The sequence below is a fragment of the Marmota marmota genome, unplaced genomic scaffold (genome assembly GCF_001458135.2).
Source record: "Marmota marmota marmota unplaced genomic scaffold, marMar, whole genome shotgun sequence".
Taxonomy (NCBI): domain Eukaryota; kingdom Metazoa; phylum Chordata; class Mammalia; order Rodentia; family Sciuridae; genus Marmota; species Marmota marmota.
The window spans coordinates 23,619,455-23,633,714 of NW_026000240.1; the positions used below are offsets into that span (position 1 = coordinate 23,619,455).

At 48.5% G+C, this 14,260-nt stretch overlaps 1 protein-coding gene across 1 annotated transcript in view; it reads right to left on the bottom strand.

Annotated features, from left to right (window-relative positions):
- Positions 1-317: 317 nt before the first annotated feature.
- Clstn2 (calsyntenin 2) overlaps positions 318-14,260 on the bottom strand; it is a 346,124-nt gene continuing 332,181 nt past the window's right edge. Inside the window, exons 13-17 of the mRNA XM_048794510.1 lie at positions 14,065-14,235; positions 13,423-13,568; positions 13,173-13,296; positions 12,231-12,415; positions 318-10,411 (exon numbers count right to left, since the gene is read on the bottom strand). Coding sequence (XP_048650467.1) covers positions 10,208-10,411; positions 12,231-12,415; positions 13,173-13,296; positions 13,423-13,568; positions 14,065-14,235 — 830 coding nt within the window. The 3' untranslated portion in view covers positions 318-10,207. The remainder of the gene's footprint in view (positions 10,412-12,230; positions 12,416-13,172; positions 13,297-13,422; positions 13,569-14,064; positions 14,236-14,260) is intronic.

Consider the following 14,260-nt stretch of genomic DNA (forward strand, 5'->3'; position numbering starts at 1 on the left):
TGGTAAGAATGACCTACTGTGCAGATTAAGATTGCACCCAGAACTCCAGTAACATGTCGGTGCTCAATAAATGCACCATGTTATTAGGATTGTCGTTGTACTGGTCTCCATTGGTCCAGCTCTGGGTGTAGCAGAGTGCCCCGACCAAGGCCTAATGAGAGCCAATTTACCTTGTCACCACTGTCACATGCTACCTGTCTCTCTTGCCCAAGCACGGATTTAACATAGAACCCAAGAGAACATCAACCCAGATGAACCAGTTCTTGGTGTCTCACCTCATCAAACAGTCTGAACAATAAAAACTCTCAGAAGTCACCTTTACTGTGAAATTCTAAAATCATATTTATTCACCAATTCACAGAAGTGTCGTAATGACCACCAACATGAATCAGTTTGTAGGCGTTTACAAGCCAAGGCTGAAAATAAATATCTGTCTGTGTTGAATAGGCATTTAACAAATTACTCAAAAACTGCAAGAATTGTAACTGTTAGAAATTTAAAGTTTGTGACTCAAACATGGGTAAGATCACAGTAATGGGAAGAAGCCCGAGAGATCCCTGCGATGGCTCCTATTTGCTTCCTCGTTATGTACACACGGGGCCCTCGGCACCTCTCACTCTGCATGGGTTTGAATTGAGTCCAGCAGCTCCACTAGCCAGGGAGGGGTGGGGATGGGAAGGGCAGTTTCTCTGACTCCCTTGGCTGGGCACCCTTGTCAACAGAGGGGACAGTGAGCTCTTCTGAAATTAAATTCAACTTTCTCTAAGTTCATACAATCCTGGTGACGTACTCCAAGGTTTCCTTTGAACCACACTCATACACACACAAGATAATATATTTAGCAAACAAACACATTTTCTAAACTAAAAAGATCCATTCTCTGAGGCGGCCAGGGAATCCAGGGTCTGACACGCATCAGGCACACGCTGGCCCTTCCCTGGAGTGAAGTCAACCTCGGGGACACTCCAGCCAGGCTGGCAGGAACTGCCTGGCCCGGAACAGTGACTGAAGGTGTCTGTGGGAGGAAGGTGACTGCTCTTCCTGCCCCCGGCTGTATGGACAGCCCTGGGGCTCCAGCTGGACCTTCCTTCCCCATGCACTTTGGTTGAGCAGCTAGGATTGAACAGGCTTCTGATGGAACGCTTCTAAATGGTGGAGGCATCTCCAGAGATGGGAGGAGGAAGGGGCTGAGAGGAGACCAGCCTGGACAATTCAGACTGGCCGAAGGAAATGGTGGACACAGTGGGAGGGGAGTCCCATAGCCCCTCCCACACCTAACATGATGGTGTTATTCCCATGTGGTCCAAGGTGTGTACAAACCCACTATGATTCACTACCAGAGAGTAAGAGGGGACCTGCAAATTCACAAAAGCTTCTCCTCAGCCAAGGGGGGTGTGGCTGGCCTGCTGCTCTGTGGCTCATTCAGTTTGAGGTTTAAGGATACCTCTATGTCTCCACCAAGTAGTGACAGGCTGGACCTTTCATTTCCAAATGCTCACTGAACTCCTACAATGTGCCAGGCATCATCGCCAGTGTTTTGAGGGCTGAGAGTAAACAGCAATTAAAAAGACATGTAACATAATTTGAAATGTGTTGGTACCATTGAGCTCATTTTATACCTTTCTTTGGTATTGTGGATGTGTATATAACATGAATACATGTATATGCATATATATATGTATACACACACACACACACGTTATCAACTCTCCTTAGCCTGGTTTTCTCTCATATTTGATATTTATTACTCTAATTTCCTCAACTAATGCCTCACCAAGTCATTCTGACTCTTCTCCTTACCAAAATTACAATGTGCATGCTTATAACATAACAAACCCAACTCTAATATCTACAGATTCCCTTGAGAACAACCATCTTCCACATACAGTTTCTTTTCTAAACTCACTGACTGGTATCTTCAATCTCCTGCCAAGTCTGTCCAGCTCAGGGCATCCACAATCCTGTTTCTGGAAGCCACTGAGGTCAAGCTTGAAGCAACCAGGTGGATCGACCCAGCAGGGGTAGTTCAATTCAGAACTGAAATCACCCTCCAACAGCTCTGACATCAATTGTGCCTCATATGACCAGGCTTGCCGCAATGTCTTTGAAACTTGAATTTAACTTTAGGTACAGAGCAATTCTCTGGCTTCCTGGGTGATGGATTGGTCTTCTCCAATCCACCTTTGGGTTACTCCCCAACTCTTGAGTTATCTCCTCTCTCCATATCCCTTTTCTTACTTTTGGAATGATCTTCCCAAATCTACCCTCACCTCCTGCAAAACTTGTTCCTTATTTCCACCACCTGACAGGTATCTGGGAACAGGAGAACTCTTCCCAATCCAGAATCCATCAGCTCCTGTGTAGCCATATGAGGGAGCTGGGGGTCCGTGGTGCCACATCTGAACTTTTGCCTCTAAAGATTGATGCACACGTTATACTCCTATCTGTGACCCACAGGCACAGGTGAACCCCTCATCTCTGTGACGCCAAGGAATCCTTTCAGGGGGCAGATGCTACTTCCTTGACCCTTTATGTCCCTTTCTTTCCCACAGAGGTTCTGGGGTCTGTAGCTGAGACCATGGGTAGTGCAAATAGACAAAATCTCTGGGCTTATTTCTCTGACAATTCTTTCCGCTGGGGAAAAGAATTCTGTGTGTGTGTGCGTGTATGCGCTCGTGTGTGCCGTTTCTTTTCTGAGATGCTCAGTGGAAAGGGTCCAGGTAACTGAGATGCATTTTCATTTCAAGATAAAAGCAAACAGACATTAAAGCCAACGCGTGTCTGTTGCCTGTGATTAATACACACCGTCTGTGTTCTGGCTCTTCTCTCATCTGTTGCCCTCTTTTCATTAGACTATTGGGAATTGAGCTTCATGTTGATGAATTTCCTCTGCAGTATATCTGATAAAAGGGAGTGGAGAGAGGCATAGGGCGGGGGTCATTAACCAATCAGAGCTTTCTCTCCTCGGTGAGGATGCTTCCCTTGACCCACAGGATGGAGCAGGTGGGGCCATCTACCCCTGCTCTTCGCACAGGGCTTCGTACACTGGTTATAGCCAGGAAGGGTCATTTAGCAAACAAGCTCACTCCTGCTCTTCCATTTGGAGTGCAAGAGCATTGTCATCTGAACTTCCTTTCTGCTTTTATCTGATTTTATAAAGGACCTTGACTTACAAATTAAGAGACAGGATGGAAGGGTCTTTCTCCACTGGGGCATCTTAATTTTTCAAACCAAGCCCAATCTTTGAGGTCACATGATCTCTGGGATGCCATTCAACCCAACATTTGTGGAGCCCCTACCATGAGCCAGGCACAGTGCTTGGCACCCAGGGTGCTGCGATAGACTGGGTAGTCCTCTTGCCTTAGGGAGGTGGCACGCAGAGGTGGTAAGAGTTGGGAATCCATACTAGCTTTGTGTGATCTTGTTTTCCGGGGTTCCTATCAGGTACCTGGGAAGGGAGGGCTATGGTTCCATTCATTCAACTGGAAGTTGTCATGGGGTGGGGCCCTGCCTCTAGGGAGGTGTCACTTTAGTGGTCCAGAGGCACTCTCCCTTCTCTGCTCCTCAGAATGGTCTTGGTGGAACCTGGTGCCTCACCAGGCCTTAGGAATTGCAGAGTCTAGACAGAATTAGTAAGACTGCAGGTTGGTTTTTGGGTTTTGGTTTTTACTTTTAGTACAGTGAGTTACTGCCCTTCCAAGAAGAGCTATCCATTCCCCATCCAATTTAATGTTTGAATTGGGATGCTGCGCACCCCAGGCCATGATGGAGGGACAATTCTGTAGTAACCTGTCCTTGAAGACCCGTTCACCCTCTGCCAGGCCCTGGGTGCTCCACCAGCATACAGGCTATGAACCAAGTGGCCTCCCAGCCTTCTAAACTCATTGCTGCAGGTTCACTCTTTCCTTATAAAATATGGCCCTGGAGGAGCTGCTCATTGGACAGGAACTTGGTCTTTCATGGGTGGATGGTTTCACAATAGTCTCTCCTGGGCTGTGTCTCTCTCTAGGATAGCAGGGGCACAGGGCAGGAATTGTCTTGCGCCTCAGGGGAGGAGGGTAAATGGAACTAGGACCAGTGTGTCCAGAAACCACTGCAGTCCAGCGGCCCTGAGTGTGGTTAGCCCTCGCCTGTCACTGCACTAGCAATTGACTGTTTTACCTTGATAAATCATGAAAGCAGCTCCTGATAAAGCCAGCATAAGCCCTTCTCTTCAACCTCTCCACCAGTGGTTCTCCAAGTTTTGCATACAGCAGAATCAAAGAGGTCTTTCATGGGTAGATTGCTGAGCTCACCTCCAGAGATTCTGACTCAGTAGGCCTGGGGTGGGGTTTGGAAATTGGCATTTCTCACTGGTTTCTAGGGATGCTGCTGCTGGTGCAGAGGCCAAATATTAAGAACCACGGCTCCATAGCATGCAGTGTGCCATCCCAGGTCCTCCTGAGTGGAGCCGCCTTTGCTTCTCAGCTCTGGATTTGGGCCTCAGGGGGCCTTTATGCCAGGCAGATCAAGCCTTTGGGCCTTGACTAATGATAGCCCGTTTACCAGGATCAGCCTTCCCAACTGGCTGCTATTCTTACCTAAGGGCTCCCTGTGGTTTAGTTTCACGGAATCTCAGCTCTCAGCCATGTTATTTCTGCCCAGCAGGCACCGTGACTGGCCTTCTTCTCTAAGTGAACAGAGTCAGGCTCAGAAACAATTAAGGAACGTTTAAGGGAACCGTGCCCACTCCCCTAGACATCTCCTCAGTCTGCCTCAGAAAGGTGTTGACAGAATCATACCTACCATCTGACTTAGGGTGGATAACTGCCAAAGCAAGTCATCCCACCACCCTGACCCCACCCTTCTACCCCTGACAGTCCTGACTGCTCACCCACAGCTTCTCAAACTTGTCCAGGGAAACATCCCAACAGCTCATGAGACCAGGAGACCCTCATGGGCAAGGGTCCTGTCTCATTCGCCTCCTTGCCCATCCCTGGCACAGGGCCTGGTACCCACATTTTCCAATATAGAATGTGGCTGCCAAGGCAGGCTCCCATCTGTCTGCTGACTGCACACAGGAAGTGTCAGATTCCTTCCTGGGGCGCTGGCGGAGGTAACTTCTGTCTCTTTTTGTCTCCCTGGGACAGAGTGAAGCTCACCTCCTAATCCATAGTGCTTGTCAAGCCAACTCTCTTTTTCCAGTTGGAGCCAAAAGGAAAAACGAAAGCAAGATCTATAGAGCAGATAGAGAATAAATTTATAAAGTAAAGCAAATAAAGATAGGGAAACGAGGGTGCTGGAGTCGACTTCAAAACTTTCATTGCTCATTTCCTTTGCCTACGGCTGGACCACAGAAAGCGGTTACATGAAAATTAAATTGTGCCAAGGGCTTTGGCTTGTCAGCCTCGATAAATGTCTGATGCAGACAGAGGATCATGTACCATCATAGCTGCCAGGATACTTTGCAGGAGGCTTTGGGGATCCCCCAGAGACCGGAAAATGATTTTTATGTGAACATCATCTACTTTTTTTACTGGCATATAAAAGAATTAGATTTACCTCTTACTTTTTTTTTGGTAAAACCAATTTGTTTAATTTAAGTGAAGAGATGATTAAGGAAAAAATGTTCATTTTCTTCTTCTTGCTAATATCAAGTCATAGAACCAAGAAGATTGCTAATTTTGAAGTGTGCTGGGTAGGGCTTTCTGCTGATTATGTTGCTATTGATTCAAGCAGTCACATGTCTTCAGGATCATTTTTAGAGCAAAGGCATGAGTGGGGCTGAAGTGACAATCAGTCTGAGATAATGAACAGTCCTGCTTAGAAATCAGTAAGGCTGAGCCGCCCCGGGAAGGTGCTGAGCCCTGGGGGAATCAACACTGGTCTCTGGAGTCAGAGCACAGTGATGAGTCTGTTCCTGGATCCAAGGCCTCCAAGTCGTAGGAATAAGTGTATGGGTTTGTCAGTACAAAAATAGCAAGTGTGTTTTGTTTTTGTTTACTTTCAGAACATGAATTTCTAAAACATCTTAAAATGAAGGACAACAAAGTTTTCCTGATTTTGGAGCATAGGCCAATGGGGAGTGGAGCTGGGGGTAAGGTCGTGGATTTTACTTTTGCCTGGGAAATGGAAGCCTGCTTTCCATGCATGTCCATAGGAGTCAGCAAACTACAGCCTCGGGACCAGATCTGATTGGCAGTTAGTTTTGTATGGCTTGTGGGCTAAGAAAGATTTCTGTATTTTTGAGTGCATGAACATCATAATCAAAAGAGTAAAAGAAAGGTAGCAGAATACATCAGTCACTAATATACCATTATGTAAAAATGTGAGTGTGTAACCGATGTGATTCTGCAATTTGTATTTGGGGTAAAAATGGGAGTTCATAACCCAATTGAGTCAAATGTATGAAAGATGATATATCATGAGCTTTGTAATGTTTTGAACAACCAATAAAAAAAATGAAAAAAAAAAAAGAGTAAAAGAAAAAAAAAATCAAGTCATGTAAAATTTATGTACATTCAAATTGTCTACTCTTTTGATGTCTATAAATAAAGTTTTATTGGAACACTCATTTGTTTACACATGGTCTATGGCTGCTTTGAAGCTACAAGGCAGAGTTGAGTACTCTCCATAGAAACCATATGTCCTATAAAACTAAAAGCCTTGACTATGTGGATCTTTCCAGGTGAAGTTTGCTAATCCCTGGCATATAGGAATGGGGGATGTTGTTCCCAGCAGGACCTTACTCCTGGGGTATCCATGTCCACAAGGGACAGCCCTTGTTAAATGCAGAGGTATTTGGTCTAAATGCTACATGACAAAACGAATGACTAAATTAAAAAAAAAAAAAACAAAAAAAAAACCAGTGGTAATGAAAAGAGATCCCACAGAAATCACATTTAGGGCAACTAGATGAATTTGGGCTTTGGTCAGCCATACAGAATTTGATTACATCTGTTAGAATATAGGCTTCGTATACTTTAAGACAATTCACTACCTAGGCGATTGCTTTACTCCGCTGGGGTAACTCATTCTCTATTGGCCTTTTCCAGTCTCTGCCTCCACTTTCTCCTCTTTCCTGCCACCTGAGTCACCTGAGAAGTCTCAGACTATCTATTTTCAAGCTGTGTTCCCCAGACGGTGTTGTCTACTTGGAGGGCAACATTGGGCTGGAAAGTGGTCAAACCAGTCAGTGAGTCCTTGTGGGGATGAGTCTGCACTTTCCTGGGCTGTAGCTGTCTGATTGAGAGGTCACAGTGTATCTAGGTCATCTGAGAGTTTTGATTCCAAAAATGCTAGTGTATGGGGGCCGGAAAGTGCCAGGCTGATTAATGACATTTTTCACTTATGGTCAGAAAATCTGGTGGAGGGCAAATTATATTACCCACCATTCATCTGGAAGCCTCCTGAAGCTTCTACGGCTTTTATATAGCCACTCCCACTTTGTTCTCACCTGCGGTCCTGAGTAAGTATGGGGAGCAGGGGGATGCCTGTTGGCTGGGCACTGTCATTCCAGTGCCTCATTTTTTGGAGCCAGCATGTAGAATGACCTTCTGTAGCAAAAGTTGAAGGAAAGGGCTTTGGTTTGCTGTCACTACTGATTCTCTGTAAATGAATCTGGTCACCAAATGGCTCCTCAAATGCCACATCTTTGCTGTCCTAGCTAAGTGCCACTTTCATATGCTCTGTGCCAACTCCCTGAAAACATATAGAGATTGCTCGGTGCTCCCAATAGCTCATCCAACCATGAATAAGTAATGTGGCTGCAAGAGACAGCCAGAGGCCTTGAGGAACACCTTCCCACCCAACCAAACTGCAAAGACAGAGCAGGAAGAAAAGTGCTCTCAGAAACCCGAGAGTGAAACATTTGCAATGAAAAGCTAATTCAGAAAGGATTGGCTTTATACATATAAAGTGTTCCTTTCATTGCCGTCCCTTTGGGAGAATTCAGTAGTTCCTAAATGCCTGTTTGAAGAATTTCTTTTTTATTTAAATAATGGGATTGTGGGGCCTAACCAATCCTATGAATTTTCCCCTGTAGATGTGCAGGCATGATTTTGGGGGGGATAAAACAACAGAGGGGAGTTTAATTGGCATAATTCACATGGGAGATGCATCTATTTCTTCACAATGAATATCAAAACTCAAGCTTCTTCTAGTGTTTTTCCCAAGAAGGGGAAAATTAAGAGCCCTGGCTGGGTTTGCAAACATGTCCCTCTTTTTCCTGTGATTTCTCCCGCCCCTCCCTCTTCATGTGCCTGCATAGGGCCTGTTTGTCCCTTCCTCAACTGTCAGGTTCTCTGAGGGGAGGGCACTTCATCCCTTCCCCACAGTTCCTGGTAGAGTGCCTGCACATAGTAGGTGCTCAGGATGCCTGTTAGGTGCATGGTGGGAGGGTCATTAGAATCCTGGAAGTGAAGTGGAGGGTGAGGCATCCAGTCTTTTCTATACCTCTGAATGGCTTTGAGCAAGACACTGCATCTCTGAGCCTTGGTATCCTCATCATGAAAATGTGTCTAACAACAGGTGTCTCAAATATTTCACTGGGTTATTGTGAGGTGTGAAGGAGGATGAGGGATGCCAAAAATTTAAAAAGCCCTTCAGGAGAAAAAGCTGTATAAAGTAGTTTTCGCCATTCAAAGGGTTGCAGAGACTTTCCATGGACCCTGGCTGGGTGGAGGCTGGATAAGAGGCCATTGTCTATGGTCCCCCCTACTTAAGCTCTGTGTTTGGATGACAAGGGGATTAATTAAAGGTACCCACTCTGCACCTGTGCCAAACCAACATGGGAAGGGCTCGGGGAGGGGTGAGAAGAGGGGACAGCTCGAACACACTGAGGACAAAGAGGTACCCGAGATGTTTGAGGCAAACGTGTCCTCAGAGCCTCGTGGAAGTCTTGTAATAGCCTTAGTTCTTGACTGGTATTCTTTTGGTCACAAAGATCACCCCCTGGTTACTATAGCAACAATTTTCCTCACGATGTGTCCACAATAGAGTGGCAATGGAAAAGACTTTCTTATTTAAAAAAAAAAAGAAGAAGAAAGAAAAAGAAATTAGGATTTTGGATAGATTTGTCCCCTAGACCTTCTTTTATGAGAAGAAAGAAACAGCCTCTATCATTGCAAATATCTTTCTAATCCCCAGCAGTTAAACTTCCAAACTGTCACCTTGGACAGTTGCAGTTCACACATTTTCTCATCTATCGGAGAGGGGTGTACGCTCTCAAGAGGAAAACCTGTGACACAGGAGATAAAGGACCACGAGGCTCGGTGGAGGGAGCCTTGCCAACCTGGGGGCTGCGCTTGGGCCAGGGAGTCCAGCCACACCCGCTTGTCTCCCAAGACTGTCTGCCATGAAGCCCCATCTGTCCCTCCATCAGCCATCCTTCCTCCCTTACTGTGACATTGGGGGGTGGGGTCCGGGTGGAATGCTCCCTGAGCATGGTGGTTTGGAGTGATGGGCAGCCAGGCAGGGCAGCCACACAGGTCTCAGCTGTCCCCTGGCAGGCTGGCCCCTTCAACTGGGGACAGGCTCTGCTTGTGGTCAAAGACCAGCTCTTGGTTTTGGACTTGTCATATAAGCTCAAGTGGCCTCAGAAAGAAGCAAAAGGAAAGGGTCTCCAGGCTGGGGACTGTGTGTATGTGAGTGTGTAGGGGGTGTCCCTTTCCCTATAAACTCAATTCTTCATCAACAAGGGGCTTTCTTTCAAGTGCTGAGCCCTAGGACCTTAGTTATGTGAAGTCCTGCCACCCTCCCTGCGTAGAGGAGCCTTGGAGAGTCGGCGCAGGGAGGACCTGCTGGTGTGGGTGGACAGAGACACTTAGTCAGGTGTGCACACAGTGAGTTGGACCCCAACGGCCTTGGGGACACTGAGCCTGGGGGAGGGAGTGACACCAGGGTGGACCTTCTCCCCTGCAGAAAGGAGCGAGCTGTTCAGAACTCTGAGGCTTGGCTGGCAGGGAGCCAGGTGAGCCCAGGGCAGGAGATGTGGGGACTACAGGACAAAGTCCACCCTGAAGTCTGCACTGGTGGTGACACTGGGCTTCTTGGAGCTGCCCTTTGCTTGGACACAATCAATGCCCAAGGCACGTGGGGCAGGTTCTAGAAAGCCGGAGAAGGCCACCCAGACCTGTCATCGAAATCGGCGGCGAGCGTGATAGACTCGGGCATACACTGGGTCGGGCTTTACAAAAGGGACACGCGGGCTGGGAGCAGGCCTGGGACACTAGTAGGGGAGGGTGGAGTCATCCCACTCTAGCTGGGCTTGCCTGGCACCACTCCGCTCGTGCCTGCCTCTGCCCATCCCCTCCTCCTCCTCCTCTTCGCTGTCGTCAGAGTCGCTGCTGCTGGAGCTCACATCTTCCTCTGCTTCCTCCTCCTCCTCCTCTCCCTCGCTCTCCTCTTCCCCGTGGCCTGGTTCTTCGTGTTTCTGGATGTCACAGAGGGAAAGAAGACACTCACCAGGGGCCCAACAGAGGCAATTTGGGAGCTTACCTTTCTTACTCTGTTAAGGAAACATTAAGGGTCCCTGGGGACTCCCTTCTCTTCAAGCTAACTCCTGGGAACCGAAGAAAGGCTTTCTGGGAAGGAGGTCTTTGGATGAAGGGAAATTAGGGGAGACACAAGGGCCTGAAGATCAGCCAATTGCAGACATGAACTGCAGGTCAGCGTTAGTGCAGAGGATGGGAGTACCATCCAGTGGGGACTGAACCTGTCAGGCCAGGACTTGTCTGGCATTTCCAAAGCCAATCTAAATGGAGCTTTGCAATCCTTGGCTTCTCCGTGAGAGTACAGCATTTAATCTTGCACCCCTTTCCAGGATGAAATATGATGTTGCTGGGAGCAGAAGACCTTCTAAGCCGAGACTCAGGTGTGCCTCAGAAACATTACTTTGGAAAGAACAAAGACCAGGTCTTAACTCCCCATGCCTGCACTCACCCCTTGGCTTGTGTCCTCAAATTGTACCCCATCTTTCCAGTCCCAGTCTTCCCTACCTTCCTTCCCTCCCTCCTTCCCTCCCTCCCTCTACCTTTTTGATGATTCCAGCAAAATCTTGTTTCTGGATTCATTTTGGGCTGGTGAACCAGGTCATAGAAGAGGTGTCTCCTTGCTTGGCTACAGCCTCTCTCTAGAATGTCTCTCTTCTACTTTGGTTCCCCCAAATCTACCTGTTCCTCAAGGCCTCCCTTGGGCAGCCTCCTCAAGCTCTGTTCTTCCCCGCATACTCCAGCCCCCAAGGCTCTTCCTACTCAACCTCACTGGGCACCGACATCACCAGGTTCGCCCTTGCTCCCTGGTCCTCAGACTGTTCCTGCTTTCCACATCTGCGGCTCAGCTCTCGGAGGATGGTGTTCTGGAGTCCCCACAGAGGTGGGCTCAGCACTGTTCCCCCAGCAGGTGCTTAGAGAAACAGAGCCACATTGGCATGGTGGCTCTGAAATCAGAGCATGAGACCAAAACTGGGCAGAGGGCAAAACTGGGGACCAGGCTGGATTGACCACTTTGTTATTTCCTGTGACTCTTCCTGATTGTCTCCTACTTCCCTGAGCTCAGCACCCAAGGGCCAAGGGCATGAGCAGGTAGCTTTCCTTGGTAGTTGTGCAGAGCAGGGGTCTTGCACAATCATGGACGGATTTGGGGGCTGCCCACTGACTGAAACGAAATGAACTTTAGAATATGACAAGACAGTTTGAATACCTATCCTGGGAACCCGAGCACTCTATTTATCTTCTCTCATGTGTTTCCCACCTTGGTAGCTGAGGATGATGACCCTATTTCACGGGGTGCTGAATATGGAGCCCCACATACAGGGTCTGGCACAATGGGGAGCTTAATAAATGGCAGGTTCGCTGTTGTATTTTTTAGCTTATTCTGAACTCTGCAGCCACTCTGGAGCAAAGCCGGGTAACTCGCACTGCCAGTTAATCAAGGATTTAATAGCAAGTCCTGAAGTGTTAGTCAGCGCTGAACCAACGGGAGAGGCAAGGAATAGACACCATGTGGTTCCTTGCCTTAACAGATTTCTGGTTCCATTTGTGGTGTGAGAACAATTCCCACATTTTTAATCAGAGAATATAATTGGTGGCAAAATACGGTCTGATCAGGTTGAGAGGGAGGAAGAAGCCGAGACAGGAAGACCTGGTGGATAGACAGCTGGATGAAGGGACAGACTCTGAGCACAGGAATAATTGAGCTGGGTGGAGGGAGAAGCCCCCGACCCGGAGTTCCCAGCCGGATGTGAGTCTCACCTCCATGGGGTTGACCGTGATGGTCAGTGCAGAGTCGTCCCAGTCCATCTCGGCCTCCTTGGCAGCCTCGGTCTCCTGCATGAAGTGCTGGTGGGCAATCCTCACTCGGTACACGCCCATGGCCACCACAAACACTAGCATGCACACGGAGATGATGATGACCACTGTGGCGATGCTTGGGACCACTGTAAGGAGGGAGGAACCCACGTGGCAGGATGAGCAAAGGCCTAGGGCATTCTGCGATGGAGTATGAACCAAGCATCCATGCTTGGGTTAAAATGCACTTCTCCCCAGAACTCTGGGTCAGCCCCTGACCCTGTCTGGGCTATACTTTCATCCTCTATGTAGCAGAGTCAATAGTTCCTGTCTGTGGGTCATTGCAAAGAATAAGTGAATTAATCCATGTGAGTTTCTGCAGAGGCACAGAGTAGGTGTTCAATAAATGCCAGCTCTCTTGTACCTCAGGTTTCTCCCTTCAGATTACAAGGGAGCCCTCACTGAGACCCGGGTACTCTAAAGTTTAGTAGGGAGAGACACAAATGGCCCCAGATGACACACTATGGTAAGTGCTCCACAGTGGTATGGACAGGAGACTTTACAATATGGTGTGTGTGTGTATTTATGTAAGCTATCTGTGTGCGAGTGCATGTAAGGGCTTCAGGCAAAGCTTCATCCAGGGCATGTTGTTGAGCTAGACCTGAAGGTACTGGTTTAATTTTGTAGCAACCTCAGCTACTATGTATTGTGCGTAATGTCTCGCTTACTTGACTGGATCCCTAGGGCAGCCGGGTCCTCCCAGGAAGGACCCATATCTTCTCCATGGCAGGATGCCTTTCCACAGTTCTGAGTGCCTACAGCTGCTGCCACCTAACTGTTTAGTGGACAATCTTGAGTCACAGTGACCACCCCGCATCCTGAGGTCGCTCCTCTTAGGTGTCCTACCTGAACTGCGCTGGATGCTACTGCGGGACTCGGGGTGATGGACAGACTGGAGGAAGGGAGGCTGCACAATAAGGTGGTTGACATGCTCCTTGTCTGAGGCTCTGACTTCGTGGAGGACACTGACCTGGGAAGAGCAAGAAGGGGTGATAGTCACCAGGAGTGGCAGGTGGGCCAATTGTAATAGTTCTCCTGAAAGTGAGGGACTGAACAGGTGACTCAGGACTTCCCCGACAACGCAGAGTGTCCCCACCTCCAAGTTGAACTCGTTGCTAGTGTAGCGCCCATTGAGCTCTGAGCACTTGATCCGGAACCGCCGGGTGTCAAGAGAAGTCGGGTGCCAGTTGCGGTAGCGGATATGACGCAGAACCTGCTCGTAGCGGCTCATGGAGCCCACACCTGTGCCAAGAGACCGCACTCATCATCAGGAAGCAAAAGAAAGAGGAGGAAGAGGACACGGGGGAGACAGGCAGGGGCTGCTGGAACTTGTGGGTCTTGTGAATCCATCAGGGTTAAGAGGTCCAGATGTTAGGGGTAGACAATGTGCAGAGCAGAAGTTCCAAGGGACCAATGCAACTGACCGAGCGTTTCCACAAAGACTCATTTCTACTGGAATGTTTGGGCCTCAGTCTCCCAAATATTGCCGTAACATTGGGATCAAACATTATAGGAGAAGTTTCCTGCTGGTTTCTACAGATTTTGCCAGGAGTTGGGTTGGGGGACCATACCCCAAGATGCTGGAGTAGCTCTCCAAAGGAGAGTCTAGACACTGTGCCTTGATGTCCAGGGTCTCCAGCTGGCCCCAGGGCTGCCTACAGGTGCCGCCACACCCGGGCCCCAGTTGAGGTGGTGCAGAGAGGACCCCTGGGCTGGGGGGTGCTGAGCAGGACCTTACCATAGATAGAGTAGCCTGCAGTGGAGTTGGTGGCATCCAGGTGTCGCTGGTGCAGTTCACTGTGGCTGAGCTCCAAGCACTCCTGCCGAGGGTCCAAGTCCCCTCCAAGCACCAGAATGTCACAGAAGTCTAAGTTGTGAAGCATTTCTTCTAGGACTGCCGATTTGGGAGCTGTGGGAAGGTGGAGGTGGGGGAC